At 37.9% G+C, this 20776-nt stretch overlaps 1 protein-coding gene across 6 annotated transcripts in view; it reads left to right on the top strand.

Moving 5' to 3' along the window:
- Positions 1–20776, top strand: part of LOC126336662 (serine/threonine-protein kinase 26) — a 703591-nt gene that overhangs the window by 673674 nt on the left and 9141 nt on the right. For all 6 annotated transcript variants that reach the window (XM_050000607.1, XM_050000604.1, XM_050000605.1 and 3 more), the window contains 7 exons: positions 2549–2714; positions 3185–3342; positions 5062–5247; positions 7273–7418; positions 10143–10344; positions 11418–11738; positions 16628–16830. In XM_050000607.1, the coding sequence (XP_049856564.1) occupies positions 2549–2714; positions 3185–3342; positions 5062–5247; positions 7273–7418; positions 10143–10344; positions 11418–11738; positions 16628–16830 (1382 nt within the window). The remainder of the gene's footprint in view (positions 1–2548; positions 2715–3184; positions 3343–5061; positions 5248–7272; positions 7419–10142; positions 10345–11417; positions 11739–16627; positions 16831–20776) is intronic.

Genomic DNA, 20776 nt, shown 5'->3' with positions numbered 1-20776 from the left:
CGAAAGTTCCTAGCGCCTTGATCACTTTTCGCACGTTATGTAAGGAGAGCGAGATGTAGGGGAGGGAGGGATGGGGCGTGTATGTTACGGTACCGATGTCTGAATCGGCCTTACAACTGAAAGACGCTGTTGGTTTTTAGGTAACAAGAGTTTATACGCTACCCTATCACTATTTTTTTTTCTCGCCAGTTTACATACGAACTAGGTGACACACACAGATAGGTACGTTGCGAATTGTGTTCTTTTCCTTCTTTCGTAGCTGCTGTACGTCGTGAACTGGCTGCAAATGTGTTATAGTATGCACTAGACTATCGTCCTCACGGTTTTCATTTCATTGGTATATTGACGACTAAATAGATTGTAAGCCTCGTTTACGATATAATTGAACTTTTTCTTTACCAATTCTTGGCATTTAATTAATTTAGTGTATAAAATCAACTGTTTGGTTGCCCTCTTCCCATACTTAACGGGTAGCCACCTTCAAGCTTGCATAATAGGGGTTTCAAGAGCTATGGAAATTGTCCACAGATCATTCTACATTCCTGCCTTTTGCACTTGTCTGAAACAGATCAGTTTTGCTAACACTAAATGTAATTGTCACTGTTTTACACATAATTATTTCAGATTAATTATGGCCCAAGAATGCAGTTTCTGTAGTAGAGTGCACTAAATTCCCACCTTTGACATGACCTATATTTTAAACATGCCACTGTCAGTGAACATTCAGCATTAGTTTCCCTAATATGGGATGATTACATGAAAGCACTGTTGTGGGAAGAATAAAAACAATTACATATTTTGGAGTATTCATTTGGAGTGTTTTAAAATGAAATGACTAAATAAATGTAGGCCTAATTGTCAGAAATGCAGGAGCCTGAGGTTCATTGGCAGAATCCTAAAGATTTGCAATTAACTACCAACAAAGGAAGTTGCATACAAAACCCACATTCAGTTTATGCTTGAGCAGTGTTTATGAGATCGATAGTTTTATCAGGTACATTTAAAAGATGAGGTAGACAAGATATAAAGAAGAGCAGTATTTTTCGCCGCAGAGTTGTTTAAAAAGAGTCAGAGTCCCATGGAAGTTTTCACCCAACTGCAGTGCTACAAGAGAGGCATTGATGTGTTAGGGAGAGTTTAACCATTGAAGTTCCAAGAATGTACATACCAAAGAGGTTTGAGTAACATGTTACTTCTTACATACTTTTCTACTCCCACATTCATCTTGTGAGGTGAAGGTGATGCTAAATTTGGAGAAATTCAGGATTATAGGGAGGCTTAGCAAAGTTGCTGTTGTTGCTTGTTGTTCATGGATGAAGCAGGAAAGGCTGGTAATGAATGTGGTGAGTGAAGTATCCTCTTCTCCTCTCTGTAAGATGCCTTGTGGAGTGTATATGTAATTGTAGCATGTGAAATCATCTGTGTTTGGAACAGTGAATAGTGCTGTGATGCGTAACTCTAGTTTGAGATTTAGACTGATGTTACCCACTACATTAGCAGCAATATTGCAACTGGACATGTTTGTTATAACATTTCCAGGATAAAGATAACAGTGACACACATCAGCAAAGTAAGCATTATTGAAAGCACTCATTTTAACACCGTGTAGCAGCCTGGTATTGTAACTGTAATATTAGTTAATAGGAAAGAGATTCGGAGACAACCAGAGCTAAAAGAAGATGCCAGCCTGCTTTGAGTTTTGATGTGAAATGCCTAGTTTGGAATGTGGTCCTCATCATATGTGCTGATGTAGATGATTCCTGGCACATTTGTAATTATATGGAATTCTTCGGATTACAAATTACTTAGAACAGGAGATACATTTTCATTTTATTTCTGTCTCTTCCATTAGGTGTTTAAGAGGAGATAACAGACAATGAAATCATTGTAGGTCACCACAGGGTATTTTAATGAAAGTACATGTATGGTTTGACTTGATATTGCTGGAAATGCTATCCTGACATGCACATGGTGTGAATTATAAAAATATAGATACATGATATCGTCTTATTTAAACCCAATCACCAATAAGAAGTCTGAAATTAATGTTTTTTTCATACTTATGTATCACTTTACTGTTTCATGCAACTTTTTTTTCACTCATTACATACTAGTCATTACTTTGACGGTATAAGAACTAAAAAGAAAAAAAATTGGCAAGTGCAAGTTTTGCAGTTATTAGCTAGTGTGTATGTTTGTTCAAAATCAAGCACATGCCCACTTTAAGTATCTATAAAATGCTTGCACTAATGTTTTAATCACATCTAATATTCAGTATAGTTTAGTGTTGCTGTCATAAGTGGTTTGTTAACGTTGAGGTGATAAAAAAGTGAACATTGCAATTCACTCGACAAGTAAATATCTTAGCTGCTGCAAGCTCATATATTTTTAACAACATAATAAAAAAATATATTTTTTGGTTTGCTATGCCTGCACACATTATGATAACTAATAGTAACCATTTTGAGCCTTTGATTTCTAAATTAAGCCTTTACAGTTACTATTAGTGCAATATTGCCTTAAGATACTATTGTTGTTGTTTGTGCAGGGAACAAAACTATGGATTATTATGGAGTATCTTGGGGGTGGTTCTGCCTTGGACCTAATGAAGGCAGGCAGTTTTGAAGAGATGCATATTGCTATTATCCTACGTGAAGTTCTCAAGGGTCTTGACTACCTCCACAGTGAGCGGAAGCTTCATAGGGACATAAAAGGTATGCTTTCTCAGTTAAATATAATGAAGGTAGCAACAGAGTCTGTTATTAAAAATACTACTACTACTAATAGTTGTACAATAAGTTCAACCATTCCTTTTTACCCTCTGTTATAAATTTGTTGCATGTAGGCCCTACCACTTCCAAATTTCTTTATAAATGCAAGAATGAAATTGATTTAAGATGCAGAAAGCTGTACACATTTTGCAGAAAAAAACAGGGGGGGGGGGGGGGGAGGGAGAAGGACCACACTCTGTGTTTAAGAGGGGATGGGGCATTGTGATTTGTAACATTTGCTGTTCACTTTGTCTAACACTCTAAGTCAAAATTAGATATAATATTATACCAAAATAAAATACACATTAAGAATAAACTGACTTTGTATACAGAAATGGCATGAGGCACAGATTTAGTAATAGAAAACTAATTGGGCAAAAAAGTTGTTATTATATTGTTCACATTATTTGCAGCTGCAAATGTTTTACTGAGTGAGATGGGTGATGTGAAACTCGCAGACTTTGGTGTTGCTGGTCAGCTGACTAATACCACAAGCAAGAGGAACACATTTGTCGGAACACCATTTTGGATGGCACCGGAAGTTATAAAACAGTCTGCATATGACTCAAAGGTAAATTTTTGTGTTTTAGGTCTTCATAAAACACAGTTAGTTTATTTATAGTTTCTTATTTCAATAGCACAATTATATGTTAAATGCAATAACAATGGGGCTATCATTGATGAACAGAACTGAGCTCTTAAGATAGGAAGGAAACAAAAACCCATATGAACTTAGGTACATTTGAGAATAAGAATTTAAGCTAACATTCCTTGGAGCACATCCATTCATGACTGGTTGTTAATCTTGTGTATGGTGACCAATACAGATTTGATTAATTATGACATTGTTACTGTCAGTTAACAATTATCCTAGGAATATTCAAAGTATTTTATGAACAGTCTTTTACCACAACTTTTCTGGCAGTCCATGTAATCAATTTTATTCATCTATAGAGTGTTTTGTTAGTATTTTGAGGATCATAGGCATATCAAAAATTGAAATACACACTGTTAATATCCCACAATAATATATATTTTATATTTAGTTGTGAACTGACTTGCAACTTTTTAGGCCATCATCAAACAACTTAAGAGTGAACAGATTGTCCACACATCAGTGAGAGCTTATAACTGTACAGAGATTGTTATTTCTAAAGAATTGTGACCATTTTACAACTATGTAACTATACAAATAACATAAGCATGCTGATGTACACAAAGAAGATAGGAGCAAATAAACCTGACTTTACATCATGCTCAAAGGTTAAAAGTACACAAGTATGAAGGTCAGAACAGTACACCACATGAAAACTGACAGAGACTATTATGTTATATGGACAAAAATAACTGGTGTTTTAATAGTATAACTATCCCCTACTCCCCACACGATATTGCATTGACTCCTTCCCCGTTTCTGCTCTCCTCCACCCCACCCGGTCTTTTTTTACCTGTTCATCACATTCATCAGTCATATTTGTCCATCTGACATAGTAGCCTGTGACAGTACTCGCTTGGTATACTGATTTGGCCTCATAAATACTTATATTTTTAATATTCGAGGTTTCCTTGTTCATCCTTTTCGTGTATTTCAGTATGCTTTTGTTTTTTGTGTAAATATGAAATTGTAAAATGGTTACATACATACCTTTCAAAGTGACAATTTTTGTATAGCTATTAGTTCTCACTGATTTTGTGTGGACAGTCTGTTCAGTTTCAAGTTGTCTAATGGCAACCTAGAAAGCCGAAAGCCAATGCACAATGTTGGCAAGAAGAGTGATGGGGTCGGGAGTAGTTTTCAAGTTGTGGATCATCAATTAATGTTGTTTGTGTCATAAGCAAGCTGAGAACTGCACCTCAAATTTGCATTCACAGCATTGGCATAATCCAAATAGAACTTGTTCAAAATTAAAACTTGGCAAAACAACAGTTCATTAAAGTCCATGTTGTGACTGCTCAAGTCATAGATGTTAAATAAACAATGGAAACAGCCTCTCAACATCTAATGGAGGCATATAGTGCATGGTTACATAAACAAGAATTTCAGCATGCAGCAACATCTTCTGCATGTGGTTAGCCACTGCTCAGTGCCTCTGCTATACAATGAATGGTTGTCTTTACTCATTCTTATATTTTTCTCCAACAATCTCAATTAAATGTGATGTGTCTGAATTGCAATACTGGCGGTTCCTTCTGTGATTTGAGCAAGTCATTAGTAATTCTTTGTGGACAATGTACTGTAAATAAGAGTGTGAAAAGCATTTGACAACTAATGGATACCTATTGCTTGTAGGCTGATATCTGGTCATTGGGTATTACTGCAATTGAGCTTGCTAAAGGGGAACCACCAAACTCTGAACTACATCCAATGAGAGTCTTGTTTCTGATACCCAAAAACAACCCACCACAGCTCACAGGGAACTACACCAAGCAGTTCAAGGAATTTGTAGAGGCATGCCTTAACAAAGATCCAGAAAATGTAAGTATTCCTTAACATCCATATTTATTTGTAAAGCATAGTATGATTTTGTGACTCATATTTCTGAAAGTTGGTTTGACTGACTGACTTAGTTATGCATGAATGGGAGGAGGGGGGGGGGGGAAATTAACATAATGAATTACTATTTCTGTGATATGTGCCTTAAAACCGTATTATAGGGAGATATCTTTGAAATACTGTTTGGAAATGCCTTGGTTGTAAGGAAGTTAAAGTAATTAACAGTGGTAAGAAATTCTGTGAAAATGATCTTTGAAGGTAGACATTCCTTGGTAATGCATCATTTGTTAGGAGAGCAATAAAGCTTCCTGTTGGAAAATGTGTCTCGTCCACTTTTAGTTTCCTCTGTTTTCACCTCTCTCAGGCTGTCATATAACAAAATTGTGAATATGCGTATCTAAATATACGAGGTCTGTTGAAAACATTCCAGCATATTCGTAACCCCAGTGGTGTGTTGTAGCAAAATCCTGTTGGGATCCTTGCACATGGCTTTGTTTAATGTGTAACTGCTAGAAGTTTCATTGTTGTATGTCTGTGTCGTGCAGTTTGAGAATTCATAGATGGCAGAGTTAGAGGAGCAATGCGTCTGCATTAAATTTTGCATGAAACTCAAGAAAACCTTTACAGAGACACACCAAATGATGCAGTAACCTTAAGCTATACTCGATTTTACGAGTGGTTCACATGGTTTAAAAATGGCCAAATGGAAGTTAAAGATGACCCTTGTTTAGGATGCCCTTCGATGCATACTGATGGCACCGTGTCAGGAACATCAATGAAATTGTGTGTCCCATTTGAGGAGTGACTGTTTGAGAGATTCCAGAAGAACATAACATTTCAGTTGGATTGTCATGAAGTCCTGACACAGCATCTTGGAATGGATTGTGTTGCTGCCAAATTCATGCCAAGGGTCATGAGTCAAGACCAGAAAGATCTTCGCTTCACTATCTGAATCTGTAAAGAGTTTTTGGTTCGCACAAATAAGAACAAGATGTTCCTCAAGAGAATCATAACTGGTGGTGAGACATGGGTCTACTGTTACGATGTTGACATCAAGGCTCAATCTTCACAGTGGGTGGGAAAGGATCTCAATGACCAAAAAATGCTCGTCAAGTCAGGTCAAATGTCAAAGACATGCTAATAGTTTTGTTTGACTTTGAAGGATTAGTTCATCATGAATTCGGGCCACAGGGACAGACTGTTAATCGATGATAGTATCAAGATGTGTTGCGATGCCTGTGAGCAAATGTGAGAAGGAAATGGCCTGAAATGTGGCAAGACAATTCATGGCTCTCGCATCACGATAACGCACCCACCCATTTATCCCTAATAGTTCTGACTACTGCACAAAAAACGAAATCACTGTGCTGCCTCATCCTCTGTACCATCCGGACCTGGCCCCTGCAGATTGTCTTTTTTTTATTTTCAAAGTTGAAAACCCCATTGAAAGGACAAAGATTTGCAATGATAGACAGAATAAAAGAAAATTCACAGATGTCACTTTGCACGATCCACCAAGAGGTATACCAGGAATGCTTCTGGAATTGGAAGCGGTGTTGGGAACAGTGTATCAGTGAAAGTACTTTAAATGAGATGATGCACATTAAGTAAAAGGTAAGTGTAGAAAAATTTTGTGGACAAAGTTCTGGAATTTTTTGAGCAGACCTCATATATCATTCACTGCATTTTTAGTGTTATTTATGTTGTTCTACTTTCCTTTCTGATCCTTTTTCCCCTTCCATCTCCTCCCATAGGCTCGAAACAGTGAATTGACTGTACCATACTTACTTCAAATCATAAAACTCACTCACAGATACATTGTATCTCGAGAGTTTTACTGAAATAATACGGTTTTGAAAAATTATAATTAATGTGATGTCATTTCCCTCAATCCTGGTCATTTTCCCATGTAGCCTTTAATTTGTTGTAGTTTTCTTTAAGTATTGTAACATACTTATGAAAGTCTGAGCTTATATGAATAAAAACATTTTTTAAATTTTTTTATAGAGGCCAACAGCAAAGGAGCTACTCAAATTCCCATTTATAAGGAAAGCTAAAAAGAACTCTTATCTTATTGACCTAATTGATCGCTACAAAAAATGGAAGTCCCAGAGAAGTGAAGAGAGTGAGACTGAGTCAGAAAATTCAGATTCGTAAGTAACATTGCCATGTACAGTGCTTTTGCTTTCATGTTGTGTGATTTCTTTCTTCCACAGTTTTGAGCTGCTGTTTAATGTATGAATACTTACAACGTATGTTAATTCAAGATATTATACAATGAACATAACTAAAAGTAAGTTGAGAGTAATGGAATATAGTCAAACTACATCAAATGAAGCTAAGGGTGCTAGATTTTGAAATACAACATTTCTTGCAGTAGATGAGTTTTGCTGTTTGGGTAAAAATATAACTGACAACAGCAAGAATAAAGAGAACACAATATGCTGGCTAGCAACAGAGAGAAAAGTGTTCCAGAATAAGAGAAATTTGTAAATATCAAATGTAAATTTAAGTGTTAGGATTACTTTTACGAAGGTATATATATGGAGAGTATGTTTGTATGGAAGTGATTCATGGACAACAAGCAGTGCAGACAGGAAGAGAATAGAAGCTTTTGAAATGTGGCACTACAGAAGAGTGCTGAAGATAAGATGAGTAAATGGGGTAGCTAACGAAGAGTCACTGAATAAAATTGGGGAGAAAATAAATTATGGAACAACTTGACTAAAATAAGCAATCAGGTGATAAGACGCATCCCGAGGCATCAAGAAATAGTTACTTCACGAACAGAAGGGTTGCCATGAAAGGAGGATGACAAGTTTTATGACGAACCTAATGTATTGAGGAGCTGTTCGAAGTCATGTTGGACATAAGAAAAATGACGAAAATCTGCAGCCACATGGTCAGTGCAAAATTCATGGCCACTATATTGGAGATTTTGTCAGCAGGAAGAGTGATAGGGTCTGGACTAGTTTTCAGGTTGTGGATAGCTGCCCTTTCCATAGCTGTGATGTTGAACTTAATGGTAATGGATTATGGGAAGGAAAGTGAAGCCAGGTTGGAGGTAGAAAACTTCTGAATTGTTACCATGGTTTAATAGGGTAGAATGATATTAGCATCGGGTTTGGAAAAAGGATGTAACTGTTAAAGACAAGATTCAGTGTACTTGGGATGGCTACAGCCATATGAGTGGGTGGTGGAAAAATACTTACACTGAAAAGGGATAGGTGAAGAAAAGCTCCTTATGGTTAAACCTGTGCCTGAGGCTTCTGCAGGTGCCCAGTTTTTAGAAGATGGGGTTATGACAGTGTTTTAATTCTGGAAAACGTTGCTCATGTGAAATTTAGCTTTTTCTTTTCTCACAAGATATGCTGCAAACTATGTATAAAAGGCAAGAGGCAGATCCCATATTCCTATATTTCAGAGAACGTGTGACACAGTGGTCCACTGCAGGCTGTTAACGAAGATCCAAGCATTCAAAATAGATTCCCAGATATCTGAGTGACTTGAAGGCTTCTTACGTAATAGAACCCAGTCCGTTGTCCTCAATAGCGGGTATTTATCAGAGACAAGCATGAGTGCCCCAGGGAAGTGTGATAGAAACACTCTTATTCTCTATAAGTGATCTGATGGACAAGGTGACCACGTCTGCAACTGTTTGCCACTGACTCTGTGGTATACGGGAAGTTGTCATAGTTCAGGACTGTAGGAGGGTACAAGATTACTTAAACAAAATTTCTGGTTGGTTTGTAAATGGCAGCTTCCTCTAAATGTGGAGAAATGTAAGTTAATGCAGATTAGTAAGAAAAACAGCCCCATAATGTTCGAATACAACAGCGTTGGTAGTGTGCTACTTGGCACAGTCACATCGATCTAGGTGCACTACAAAGCAATTTGAAATTGAACAAGAATGTAAGGGCAATAGTAGGGACGATGAGGAAAGTGAAGCTTAGCTTTATAGGAGACTGTGTATAGGATACTAGTGTGACTCATTCTTGAGCAGTGTTTGAGTGTTTCGGATCCCCACTAGGTAGGATTAAAGGAAGACATAAAGCATAAAGCAATTCAGAGGTGAGCCACTAAATTTGTTACAAGTAGGTTTGATTAATAGATAAGTATTACAGAGATTCTTCGAGAACTGAAATACGGGCATTTGAAGCTTATTGAAGGAACTACTGCTGCCAATGTACATTCTGTGTAAGGACCATGAGGATAAGATAAGAGATATTAGGGCTCATATGGAGGCAGATAGACAGTCATTTTTAGTCGCTAATTTTGTGATTGGAACAGGAAAGAAAATGATTAGTAATGATACAAGATACCCTCTGCCATACACCAAACAGTGAGTATGTATGTATGTAGATGTACAAAGAATGTTCAGTGGTAGCGTGTTTTATTGTGCTGAAAACAGTTTTTCAACCAAGCTGCACACATGTGTTTGAAGCCAAACACACTAGTATGCATCCCCCACCCCCATAACTCCCCCTCCTATTGAGTAAAGACCTTCATTGATACCTGGCGAATCCTAATTTCTTTGGTGTAAGTCAGTAGTAATATGTTGGAAAAAACACTGCAAAGCTCATACATCACCGAAAGTGCCCCACCCCTGACAAACTAAAAAAACCGATCTTTGTGTTACAATTTCTTTCACTATGCAGTACTGTTAATAATACACAGTTTGAGTATTTTAGACCATAAAATTATAATGATATGACCTTGAGCAGCATCTGTTCAGGCTCTATTCATGTGACTGTATTTCACAGACTACGTATCCGTCCTGTGTATATATGTTCACTACATTGGATACTCTGTTTAAGGTGATGTTTGTTTTATATTGTGTTCTTGTTCATTACCAGTTTGTCTGATTTTCAAAATAGGGAGGAATCAAAACAGGACAGTGACCTCGATGAGCCATGGATCATGACAGTCAAAGGACCACATTCCATTAAACCTCCTGCTGATGAACCGGCAAATCACAAGATTCCTCAGAAAGTGCAGAATGGTTCAGGACCACCACTGACGAAATCACCTCCTAAGGATTCAAATCTCAATCATTATCGGACTGATAAAGCTGCACCAGTAAGTATTGTGCATTTGTTAAACAATGTGTTATTACAACTTAATAAACTAGTGATTGTTTTTGCACCTAGTTTGTGACCTAAGTTGTTGTTTTCTTTTTAAATGCATACTCCTGTAGACTTTTAAGTTTATCTTTGCATATTAGAGTGTAACATATGGTTGCTGTTCTTGAGATTGATTACTTTTATGGTTCTGTGGTTCTGCTAAGCAGAGGCATGAGACATTGAAGTATGACTTCTTCTTCTTCTTCTTCTTCTTCTTCTTCTGCAGTGGGGCAGGTGCTGGAAGAGAGCTTCAGTCTGTCCAAACTACTAAATTATATAAACCGTTTTTCAATAACTCTTCTTTATTGCCCCAGTAACACTTTTCGTGCATGTCTCAAATTACAACAATGGGTGAACAGATCTCTCTTACCTTGTAGCTCATAACAGATTACAAGCTATAATCATGTACTACCCATAATTTATATTGCAGGACAGCATATAACCAACTGAAAGTTCTCATGATGTAACTTCATTTGTTCCTTTATTTGCATTCGTACCAGCATATATATTCATATACCCCTGATTTACATTATAGGAGAGCACATAACTAAAGTTCTCATAATGAAACCTTATTTGTTCCGTCTTGCCAGCCCCCCTGTATTCCTTGACCTCCATGGCACCACCAAGCCATGATGCCAGAGCATAAGTGGGCCTCCGCAGCAGGTGGAGACTTATATACCTCACCACACCTTGCCAATGTGCTAATATAACTCCCTTTTTCTTTCATCAGCCTGGGGGGATGAAAGTGGAACATGTTTAACTACAATATGGAATGAATAATAGTATAAAAGATCACAAATAGATGTCATCTTCTAGACTCATTCCTGAAGTGAAAGTTATTCATTATTAGTCGATAGTTTTAGGTGATGTATGTTGATGTTGAAAACTGTTACTGTATTATATTTAGAGTTCGTCTATTTCTCTGCCTCAGTTAATGATATTTGCTATTTTTTTGTTCTTAAACCTTGCTTTATGTTATTCGTTATTTAAATGAGTACAGCAATAGTAAAATATTGAAATATGTTGCAGTCACGGCCACATTCCGCTGCTCCAGCTGTACCAGTAGACAACCGGAAGGACAGGGACAGCAAAGATTTGCATAGTCGGGACAAGAGAAGCTCCAAGGAAGCTAGTCCTCTCGACCATCGGGGAGACCACGCAACAGATAGCAGTACGCCTGACAAGAAGGCTGTCCGCAGGGTGGAGGTGGAACCACGACCACGGGATGTCAACACTAATGCCAATAGTAACAGTAACAGTAACACAAGCAGTAGTGGTGGCAGCAAGGCGGGCCACCCACACCCTCGATCTCCGTGCCTCTCCGGTGTTATCTACCCTCTCATTTCAGAGGTACATCTTATTGTGATTCACATATATTATTTTTAATGAGCAAATGAAGTATAGGTTAAATTTTGTCGTGGACATCTTTTTGTCATTGTTTTTTTTACCTTTGATTATAATGTTGAAATGGAAATAATGTCATATATGTTTATAGTTGTTATTATAAAGTGTAAATGATACTCTGTGCTTTGGCACTAAGGGTGACGCTCCAGCTCCTGCTCTGCCATTTTAAGCTCGCAGATGACACCACTGCGCATTCGGCCACAGATGCACAGGTGCTAGAGACATTGATTGGCAGAAAAGAAGTACAGTCTGCATGAATTATGCCTGTGAATGTGTAATAGATCCACTCTGGAGTATCAGTGTACCACTCTGAGCTGCTTTGTTACAGCTTCTTTGTAAGTTTGTGACAGAAAGCATCAGATTTCATGACTTATCCAAGCTGAAGCTGCTATCGCTATGGAATAAATTCATTGCTAAGTGAATTTCAATTGCCTTTTTCACCATCAAATCCTAGAAAGGTGATGTATACGCTAAAATTTTGATGTTTTTCTGCAAACATAAACTGACCAGCATTATGGTGTGTTCTACAACAGTTGATTTATTGCATTTACTCAATTATAAGACTAGGTTTTCTCCCAAATACATAATTCGAGAACTAAGAGTTCATCGTATCATCACATATTAAACTATTACAGCTGGGGTCAGCAATTTTACATTGGTTAATAGATAGATGTATGTGTCATCTTACAGTTGCTGATAAAGCTTGGGATATTGAGGTCATATGCATATTTATTTTGAAGAATTTGGGAAGGTAGGTAGTGTAAACGATACTTGCACTCCAACACGTGTGAGTTTTCCCGACACACAGACACGCCCGATACAGTATCAACCTTGCTTGAACAATCGTGCGCATTCGTGCAAGGGATAAGCGAGTATCTATGAACTAACCACCTCGCGCATTAGTACAAGTGATAAGTGAGTATCTATGAACTAACTACCTCAAAAATTTCAAAAAACATTAATTCATTCTGTATGCAAGTCAGTATTTTATTTGATTATGAAATACTGTAATGATTTACCAAGTGAGTTGCAGAAGATAAATTGTGTCACTGTTCATCTATTAGAATACTGGGTAAAAACATTACCACTTTCCAATCACCTTGAGAACAGGATGGTGACATTCAGATGAAACAAGAAGGGTAATTACCACAGAATTAAATGTCTAAAAACACAATAAATTGTGTTAAGCTGACTATGAGACTCCATGAACAAATTACAGCAGCAAGACTCGTCTTGGAGATGGTACCAACAGAGAACGAGCAAAAGTTTGAGAATTCTGCTGAATTGTGAGTGCGCTCTTTTATTTATGTATTAGTTAGTGGTGTTATATAAGGCCTGCAACCTAGAAAATATTGCCGTCTGTGTTTCACAGTTCCTTGGCACAGCACTGCAGGAAGTTGTAGGGGGAACAGTGACACCGGCTTGGCCAAGAACTAGGATGAGCGTGGGGAGGGAAGTAGTGAATAGACAGCAAATTATGACATGCTGTCAGCCATGGGAACCTGTACCACTGCAGTTTGCCTCAGACCATACGAACTGACTTTAAAATTTGACAAATGCACAACAATAGGACACATTTCTGCAAAAGATAGTAAAAGTCTAGATGAGGCCAGTGGCCAACTTACATGCTCAATCTGAGGTTAACGGGAATGAAAGGAGGTGTGTCAGCTACTGGTTCTGTGCAGCCAATGAGACACAGACAGGAAGACTGTATGTTTGGAAGCAAGAAACATTGCAACATTCTGACATCAGTATGAAAGCAAAATCTAATATGTATTCAGTAAAAACAGTTGCGTCCTCAGGCTCCACTGTAACCACAATGCTCAGATAATGCAATGTTTTCAGAAGAAACTGAGAAATGTGTGTGTCAATGAAGATATAATTTTTGTGTGTCAATGACGATATAATTTTTGTGTGTCAATGAAGCTATAATTTTTGTGTGTCAATGAAGATATAATTTTCACAACTGTTCTATTAGGATAATTGTGATGTTTAAAACTCATGTTATGCAAGCAACAGATTTAGAAGGGGTGGGGGAGGGGAGTGAAGATAAAGATTAATGTAAACCATTTAATTTTATTTTATTTCTTCTTGTATGATCAAAATTTAGGCAATAAATAAATTTCCTAAGTTTAAAATAGGTATAATTCTAATGCTTTAGGCAAATACTTATGTCATTTAACGGTTTGTAATTTTGATTAGTCAGAACATCTTAAAAATAAATTTTTCTCAAGGTCATCTTATGCTGATATAAATGCAGTACTTGACTGTAAGAAGCAGGTGAACCTGCAGTGCAGCTCGCTGATACATCAATATCCCAGCATGGATCTACTGTGCAGTCATTGATAGAATGAACATTGTACTTCTTTGCTGCCACTCAATGTCTCTGGCACCTTTGTATCTGTAGCTGCACATGCACTGACGAGGTTGATGACTTTACGAGGATGGAATGAGTGCTGTAGTCTGTCTTTCAGCTCCCTCTGAAGATGGCTGAACAATATACAGCTTAAATATAAAGAAGTGAAATTTATGTGGCTACATGCCAAAATTTAATGGACCATCATATACCTTTAAATGTTTGTGAAATGAACTAGACATTTGTTTTTGCTCTTTTGGCTTTAGTCTAAATTTAACCTATTTGACAACTCCTCACTTTCTGTTTTAACCCAGTTGCTACCATTGTGCATTGGTTCATGAACATAGATGCTATTGAATGCTACCTTTCCCAACATCCTTCTGACCCCTAAATCCAGTACCTAACTCCTGATACACCTTACCAACTTGATCCTAAGCCACACCTACTTCTCCTTTGAAGAAATCCATGGTACAGCTATGGACACCTGCATGGCACTCTAGTATGCAAACCTGTTTATGGGCCATCTGGAGGAGACCATCCTAGTCTCCCAAAATACCTGTTTCAGGTTCATTGATGATATCTTCATGATCTGGACTCACGTCCAAGACACCCTATCCTTGTTCCTTCACAACCTCAATACTTTCTCTTCAGTCTGCTTCAGCTGGTCGTCCTCAACACAGTGTGCCACCTTCCTAGAGGTAGACCTCCCACTCCTCTCTGATGGCTCCATCCATACCTCTGTCCACATTAAACCCACCAACCATCAACATTGCCAGCATTTTGACAGCTCTCATCCGTTTCACACCAAATAATCCTTCCCATACAGGTTGACTACCTGGGGACGGCATATCTGCAATGACAAGGACTCCCTCGCCCCGTATGTGGAGGGTTGCACCAAGGCCTTCACAGGCAGGCACTATCCCCAGACCTAGTCTGCAAACAGATATCCCATGCTACTTCCCCCTCACACCCCCATTCCTCCCACCACTTCCAAGAGCCAGTCACAAAGGAGTGCCTCTTACGTCACCCAAAACCACCCTGGACTGGAACAACTGAACCACATCCTTCGCCAAGGCTTTGATTACCTATCATCATCCCTGAAATGAGTGACATCCTACCTGAGATCATTCCCACCTCTGCTAAAGTTGTGTTCTGTCACTCTCCCAACCTCCACAACATCCCAGTCCATCCTTATGCCACTCTCAATGCCAACCCCTTGCCTCAACGATCGTACTCCTGTGGAAGACCCAAGTGCAAGACCCACTCAATCCACCCACCAGCCACTTCGTATTCCACTCATGTCACAGGTTTATCATACCTCATCAGGGGCCAGGCTACCTGTGAAAGCAACCATGTCATTTACCAGCTCTGGTGCAATCATTACACAGCTTTTTATATTGGTATGACTACTAACCAGCTGTCCACCAAGATGAACGGCCACCCCCAAACTGAGGCCAAGAGCAAGGTGGATCACCCTATGACACAACATGCAGCTGAACATAACATGTTTGGTTTCAGTGACTGCTTCACAACCCAAGCCATTTGGATCCTTCCCTCCACCACCAGCTTTTCCAAACTATGCAGATGGGACTTATCCTTACAGTGCCTTTTCTGATTCCATACCTGTCTCAGCCTCAACGTACATTAACATCCTGTCTCCACACTCTCTAACCATCACCTCCTCCCCATTCCCATATCATACACTCTTTTGTTTGTCACCCTCTGCCAATTCACTCGCCCATGTTTCCTTCCTCCTCTCCTGTTTTGCTCTGTATTCCCCACCTCCCGGCCCCTCTACCTGCTGACACTGCGCCTATTGGCATTCTAGAGCCTGCACACTCCGCCAGACAACACTTCTCCTGCTCCCATCTGTACACTGCTATCCCTTCCCCTTCCCCACTCCCTTCAAATGACTGCTGCCATTCCATGTGATAGTTGCATTCTCGTCCGAGCTGCCAGAGTTGGCACTTCCGTGCGTGAGTTGTGTTTGCTTGTGTGCTTCTCTCTTTCCGATGAAGGCTGGAGCTGAAAGCTTATGTGTAAGTGTCTTTTAATTGTGTCTGTCTTCTCCTATGTTGCTGATATTCCTAGATGGAATTTCCATTGTTTTGATTATACCATTCTTCTACTATTAATGTTGCAGAGCATTTGAATTGCCCCATTGATATCTGTGTGAAATGACTGTTTTGATGTAATATGTTAATAAATATTTAGCTGATGTTTTCCTGTAGTTCACTGTTATTAATTTTGTTTCCATGCTTCAAATTTTGCTTGTCCACTTACCACTGGTCTTTGTGTTCCTTTTTATTATATGAAATAATTTCGCTTTTTAACGTGAGGTAACAAATTCACAGCTGTAGTGAAAGTGTGCTACACATTTGCTGTTTATTGGCACTTGTTTAAACGTTGATTGTATTTCTGTTAAAACTGTCTGTAAGTTGAATAGATAGAGGTCATTAAGCTGTTACCATTGTTTCAGTTACAAAGACGACATCATTATAATTCTCGTGGACCTGAGTCACCACACAAGGCAGATGCAATAGAAGAACTTAAAAATGCTTTTGAACTGGCAGAAAGAGCTAGTCCAGGAATAAGTGATCTTTTCATTCGAGAAATGGTCCAGAAACTTCTCCCAACAGTTACGGAAACCAGGATAAAAAGTGTAATGGATAAGATCACAAGGTATTTACCACTCTTTAATAGTACCAGGTAGTTTTATATGAAAATAAATTGTTTTGTTATTTGTAGTGTACATTTACGGTTAAGTAATATTTTCTAATTTAGGGGTGAGTCACATGTAGTCACATTTTAGTCCAGGCTGCATTTTCCAGCAAGTTTCCAGTGAGTAGATTCCATCCCTGATGTATTCAAGTAGATCTGCAGCCTACAAACTATTAATGCCATAATCTGTTGATTGAGCTTAAAATTTTTTCCAGCTACAAATTTCTTTGTATATGGGTTGAAGGCAGGTGCAGGATACTATTTGTTTATCTGTTTTTTATTTCTCATTCCAGGGCTCTTCTCTCATATATTTTTATTCTGGCTCAAAATACTTCCATTGCATTTGTCAGTTAGTATTTCATTCTTTAGTAGGAAAACATTACAATGTCTCCCTTATATATACAGTGAGAAACTATGCGTAATATTTCTGGCACATGTCACGAAATTTGCCTTTTTTGGGCACAGTGATTTCACCCACTTAACTCTTGCGTTATATCTGGTGTGAAGAGTGAGCCAGCATTTCATAAGCAGCAACAGATAGGTGCACAAAATCAGTTGCATATTTTTGAGGGTCCAGATGTTTATTGAGAAACTAATTTTTCCATTTCCTTTTGATCGGAAATCAGCAGATGAAGTTGCCTTCATAGATGCTATGGTATTTGAAAAACTGAGGCATTTGAAGTTTGAATTGCTACAAGGCAAGGATCTTTCTTAAAAGTAGTTCTTGTTGTGGCACATGAATATGCTTTTTGGTACCCGTGTGCTTGTGTGTATTATTACTGGAAAAATAGCTGGTGCCGAAAAGCTAGTGTGATGCTATTTTCTGTTACGTGTTACTGTGCTCCACACATCAACCCGCTATAGGTGAGTGGTTGTCTTTCCCTTATTTCATGTATTGCTCCATCCAGTAGTTTCTGTTCCAGTTAAACTTTTGAATGAGAGATGTACAAAAAGCCATGTATGTGATACAAAAAGTCATGTATGTGAAACTATTTGCAGATGAAGCTGATACTTTATATATTCACTATTCCAGCATATTGGAAAAAAAGAAAATTGCCCAGCACCGTCATAATTCTAACTGAAATTTTCCCTTTGTTCATATACACTTGATTCTGTATGAAAAAATTGACTGATGAATGCACACCACTAGATTGACCATGATCTCGAGAAACAATTTGATGTTGAAATCTTTAAAACTAAGACTGAAACTTCAGTTTCATGTAGCAAAGATGTGATATGAAAGAAAGACACTGTGATGGAAAATTTGAATTTGGAACATACATTAGCTTTCTGCTATTTGAAATGTTAGGTTTGGCTTGAAAGGAATAGAGACAGTACTGTTAAATTTGATGGATTTGCAAGTATATGTGGCCCCTTCGTACGTTTATAAAAGATAATGCCAGAGAAAATAAAAGAGAAATGTTGTACAATCATGGCTTTCCGAGTACTTTGTTATGCAGATGGCCTCAATGCGCAGAAATGAAATTTCTGTGACAAACTGGAGCTTACACATAAGGAGACCATATGTCAAATAAATCTGTGGGAGAATGGCCATAACTAGGTCTAATGTAAGGTGTAATTTAGTACTAAAAGATCAGGTATAAATACATGCACAAACTTCCAAACTTAGCATTAAGTTACAAGTGGCAGGTAAGTGAAACATAAGAAGGCCTAAGAAGAAATGGACACACAGTCTGTGAAGATAGTACAGGTTTAAAACCTAATTCACCCTTTTCTAACCACTTTCTTCATTTCCCTTTCCCTTCCTCCATTTTCTTGCTCCACTCCACTCCACTCCATTAAATCACAGAGTCAATGTACCAAGTATTGTACTTAATTTCTCTAATCAGATCAAGTTCAGTAACAAATATATCCAGAAAGTGCTGTCATCAGAAGAGGGGAAAAAAACATTTAAGTGATGTACTGAATATCTTACAGATGTGAGTGCATATAAAAGAATGACTGTTTTGCATTCGTTTTAAAATACAGCACACTGCTTATGAATTATGAAAAGAGAGAGAGAGAGAGAGAGAGAGAGAGAGAGAGTGTGTGTGTGTGTAAGCTAGTGGTTTAATATACTGATAGTCAACAGTGAACATTAATTCACAGTGAAGTGTATGGCCCACAAGGATTCATTCGGGAGAACATCGGTTGGGAGATGCTGAGCTTGATGGCATAGTGGTTGAGGCAGTGATCTTGTGTTTGGGAAAAGCAGGTTCAAACCATTGTCCAATTGTAGAGATTTGGGTTTTCGCTCATTTCTCCAAATTGTTCAAAGCGAATGCTGGGATGGCTCCTCGGGAGAGGCTCCCCTTCCAACTTCTTGTGCAGTTGGACATGTGGTGTGCCTCCGATGACATAAAATCATTGATGGAATGTTGAACCCTAATATTTATTCCTTCTGAAGTGAGTGAGAACTTTTAAGGACAGGAAGAGCACTACACACAGCAAATGTTTGTGTTTATCTGTTATTTGATGAGAACAATTGATAATAGATACAGATGATCTGTCATAGAATTTTTTACTGATTTTGATGTCAGTTGTGCATGTATGAATTATTAAAATGTGAACTAACCTAAGTCAAACTTGCAGAGGTTTTCAAAGGTGCTTTTCTGGGAAACACAAAACAAAATACCGTGACAGTATCAATACATTATGGGGTGTTTTAATAGTTAACTTAATGTCAGACTTTTGTACCAAAACAGTGACATTGATGATTTTCCAGTGTTTTGTCCGAAATAAATACAGTAGTGTAGTATTTTGTCTTCAGAAGTTCTGATGCTTTTTGATGCTGAAGTCACATACTGCAGCTGAAATCCAAGCCCTCATTGAATCTTTTAGATAGTTGAAGTTTAACCATCCTCTTTGGTATAGATTTTGGGTTAATTAACTGACTGAAATTTTTCCTTCATTCACTTTTGCATTTATTAAGGATTATAAACAACTGGCTCCTAAGGAATCATTTCACTCATAGATGACAGTATTCTAGTTAGAGATTACAAGTCCAAAGATACATATGATAACTGCTAAAAGACATGGGTGTTGTTTCGGAAAGCAGAGGAACATATTGTAAATATTATAAAGTACCGTGAAAGAGCATGTACAACGTACTAGATATTTTGTGTGTTTTTGGCAAATTAACCTTGCTTTAAGTGTAGCGTTTGTACTTCTTTGAAAATTATGAGTATTATGCAAGAACTCACTCTGACAATTGAAATTTAGTATGTGTTGTTAAAAAATGAACTCCAAAACAAAATGAATGCCTGCATATGCAAGTGTATATATTAGAATACACACCTATACAAACTTTTGGAGCTATACACAGCAAGTGTACCTGCTGGATTCCATCCACTACACAGTAATATTACAAAATAAGTAATATTATATTGTTTATAGACTCATTGCCATTGCAACACCCAGAACTCAGTTCTTTTGTTAAAATAACACGCATAAATGGACTAGAAGAAAGCCACAGGTAACACCACCTTTCTATTGCATAGCTTAGAATAGGGACAGGAAAATTTGGTATAAAAATAACGTGAAAAATAGTATGAAATAGGCACTTTTTAGAAACATAACACAAAAACTGCAATTTCTCACAAAATGTAATGGCATTTACCTCATTCTCATGTCAAAATGTCGTGAATTAGATGACAGTGATTTACTCACATTATTAACTGAATATTACTGAATGTTGAAATTCGATTTTGATTTGTTTTCACAAAGATGAGGGTTACGTATAATCTTAAAATGATTGAGATGGCCATCAAAAGCTCGAGGAATTTATTCGAATTGACGTGGCTGGAAAACCGAGAACGTTTTATTCATGTATGCAGTCGCGAAAGTCTCAGAGGACACTTAAAATGATAGTTTATTTTCTGCTTATATAGCTGTGCTTCTAGATGTT

Source organism: Schistocerca gregaria, chromosome 2 (assembly GCF_023897955.1).
Source record: "Schistocerca gregaria isolate iqSchGreg1 chromosome 2, iqSchGreg1.2, whole genome shotgun sequence".
Taxonomy (NCBI): domain Eukaryota; kingdom Metazoa; phylum Arthropoda; class Insecta; order Orthoptera; family Acrididae; genus Schistocerca; species Schistocerca gregaria.
The sequence above is the reverse complement of the archived record's forward strand: the minus strand, read 5'-3'. Positions and strand labels throughout refer to the sequence as shown.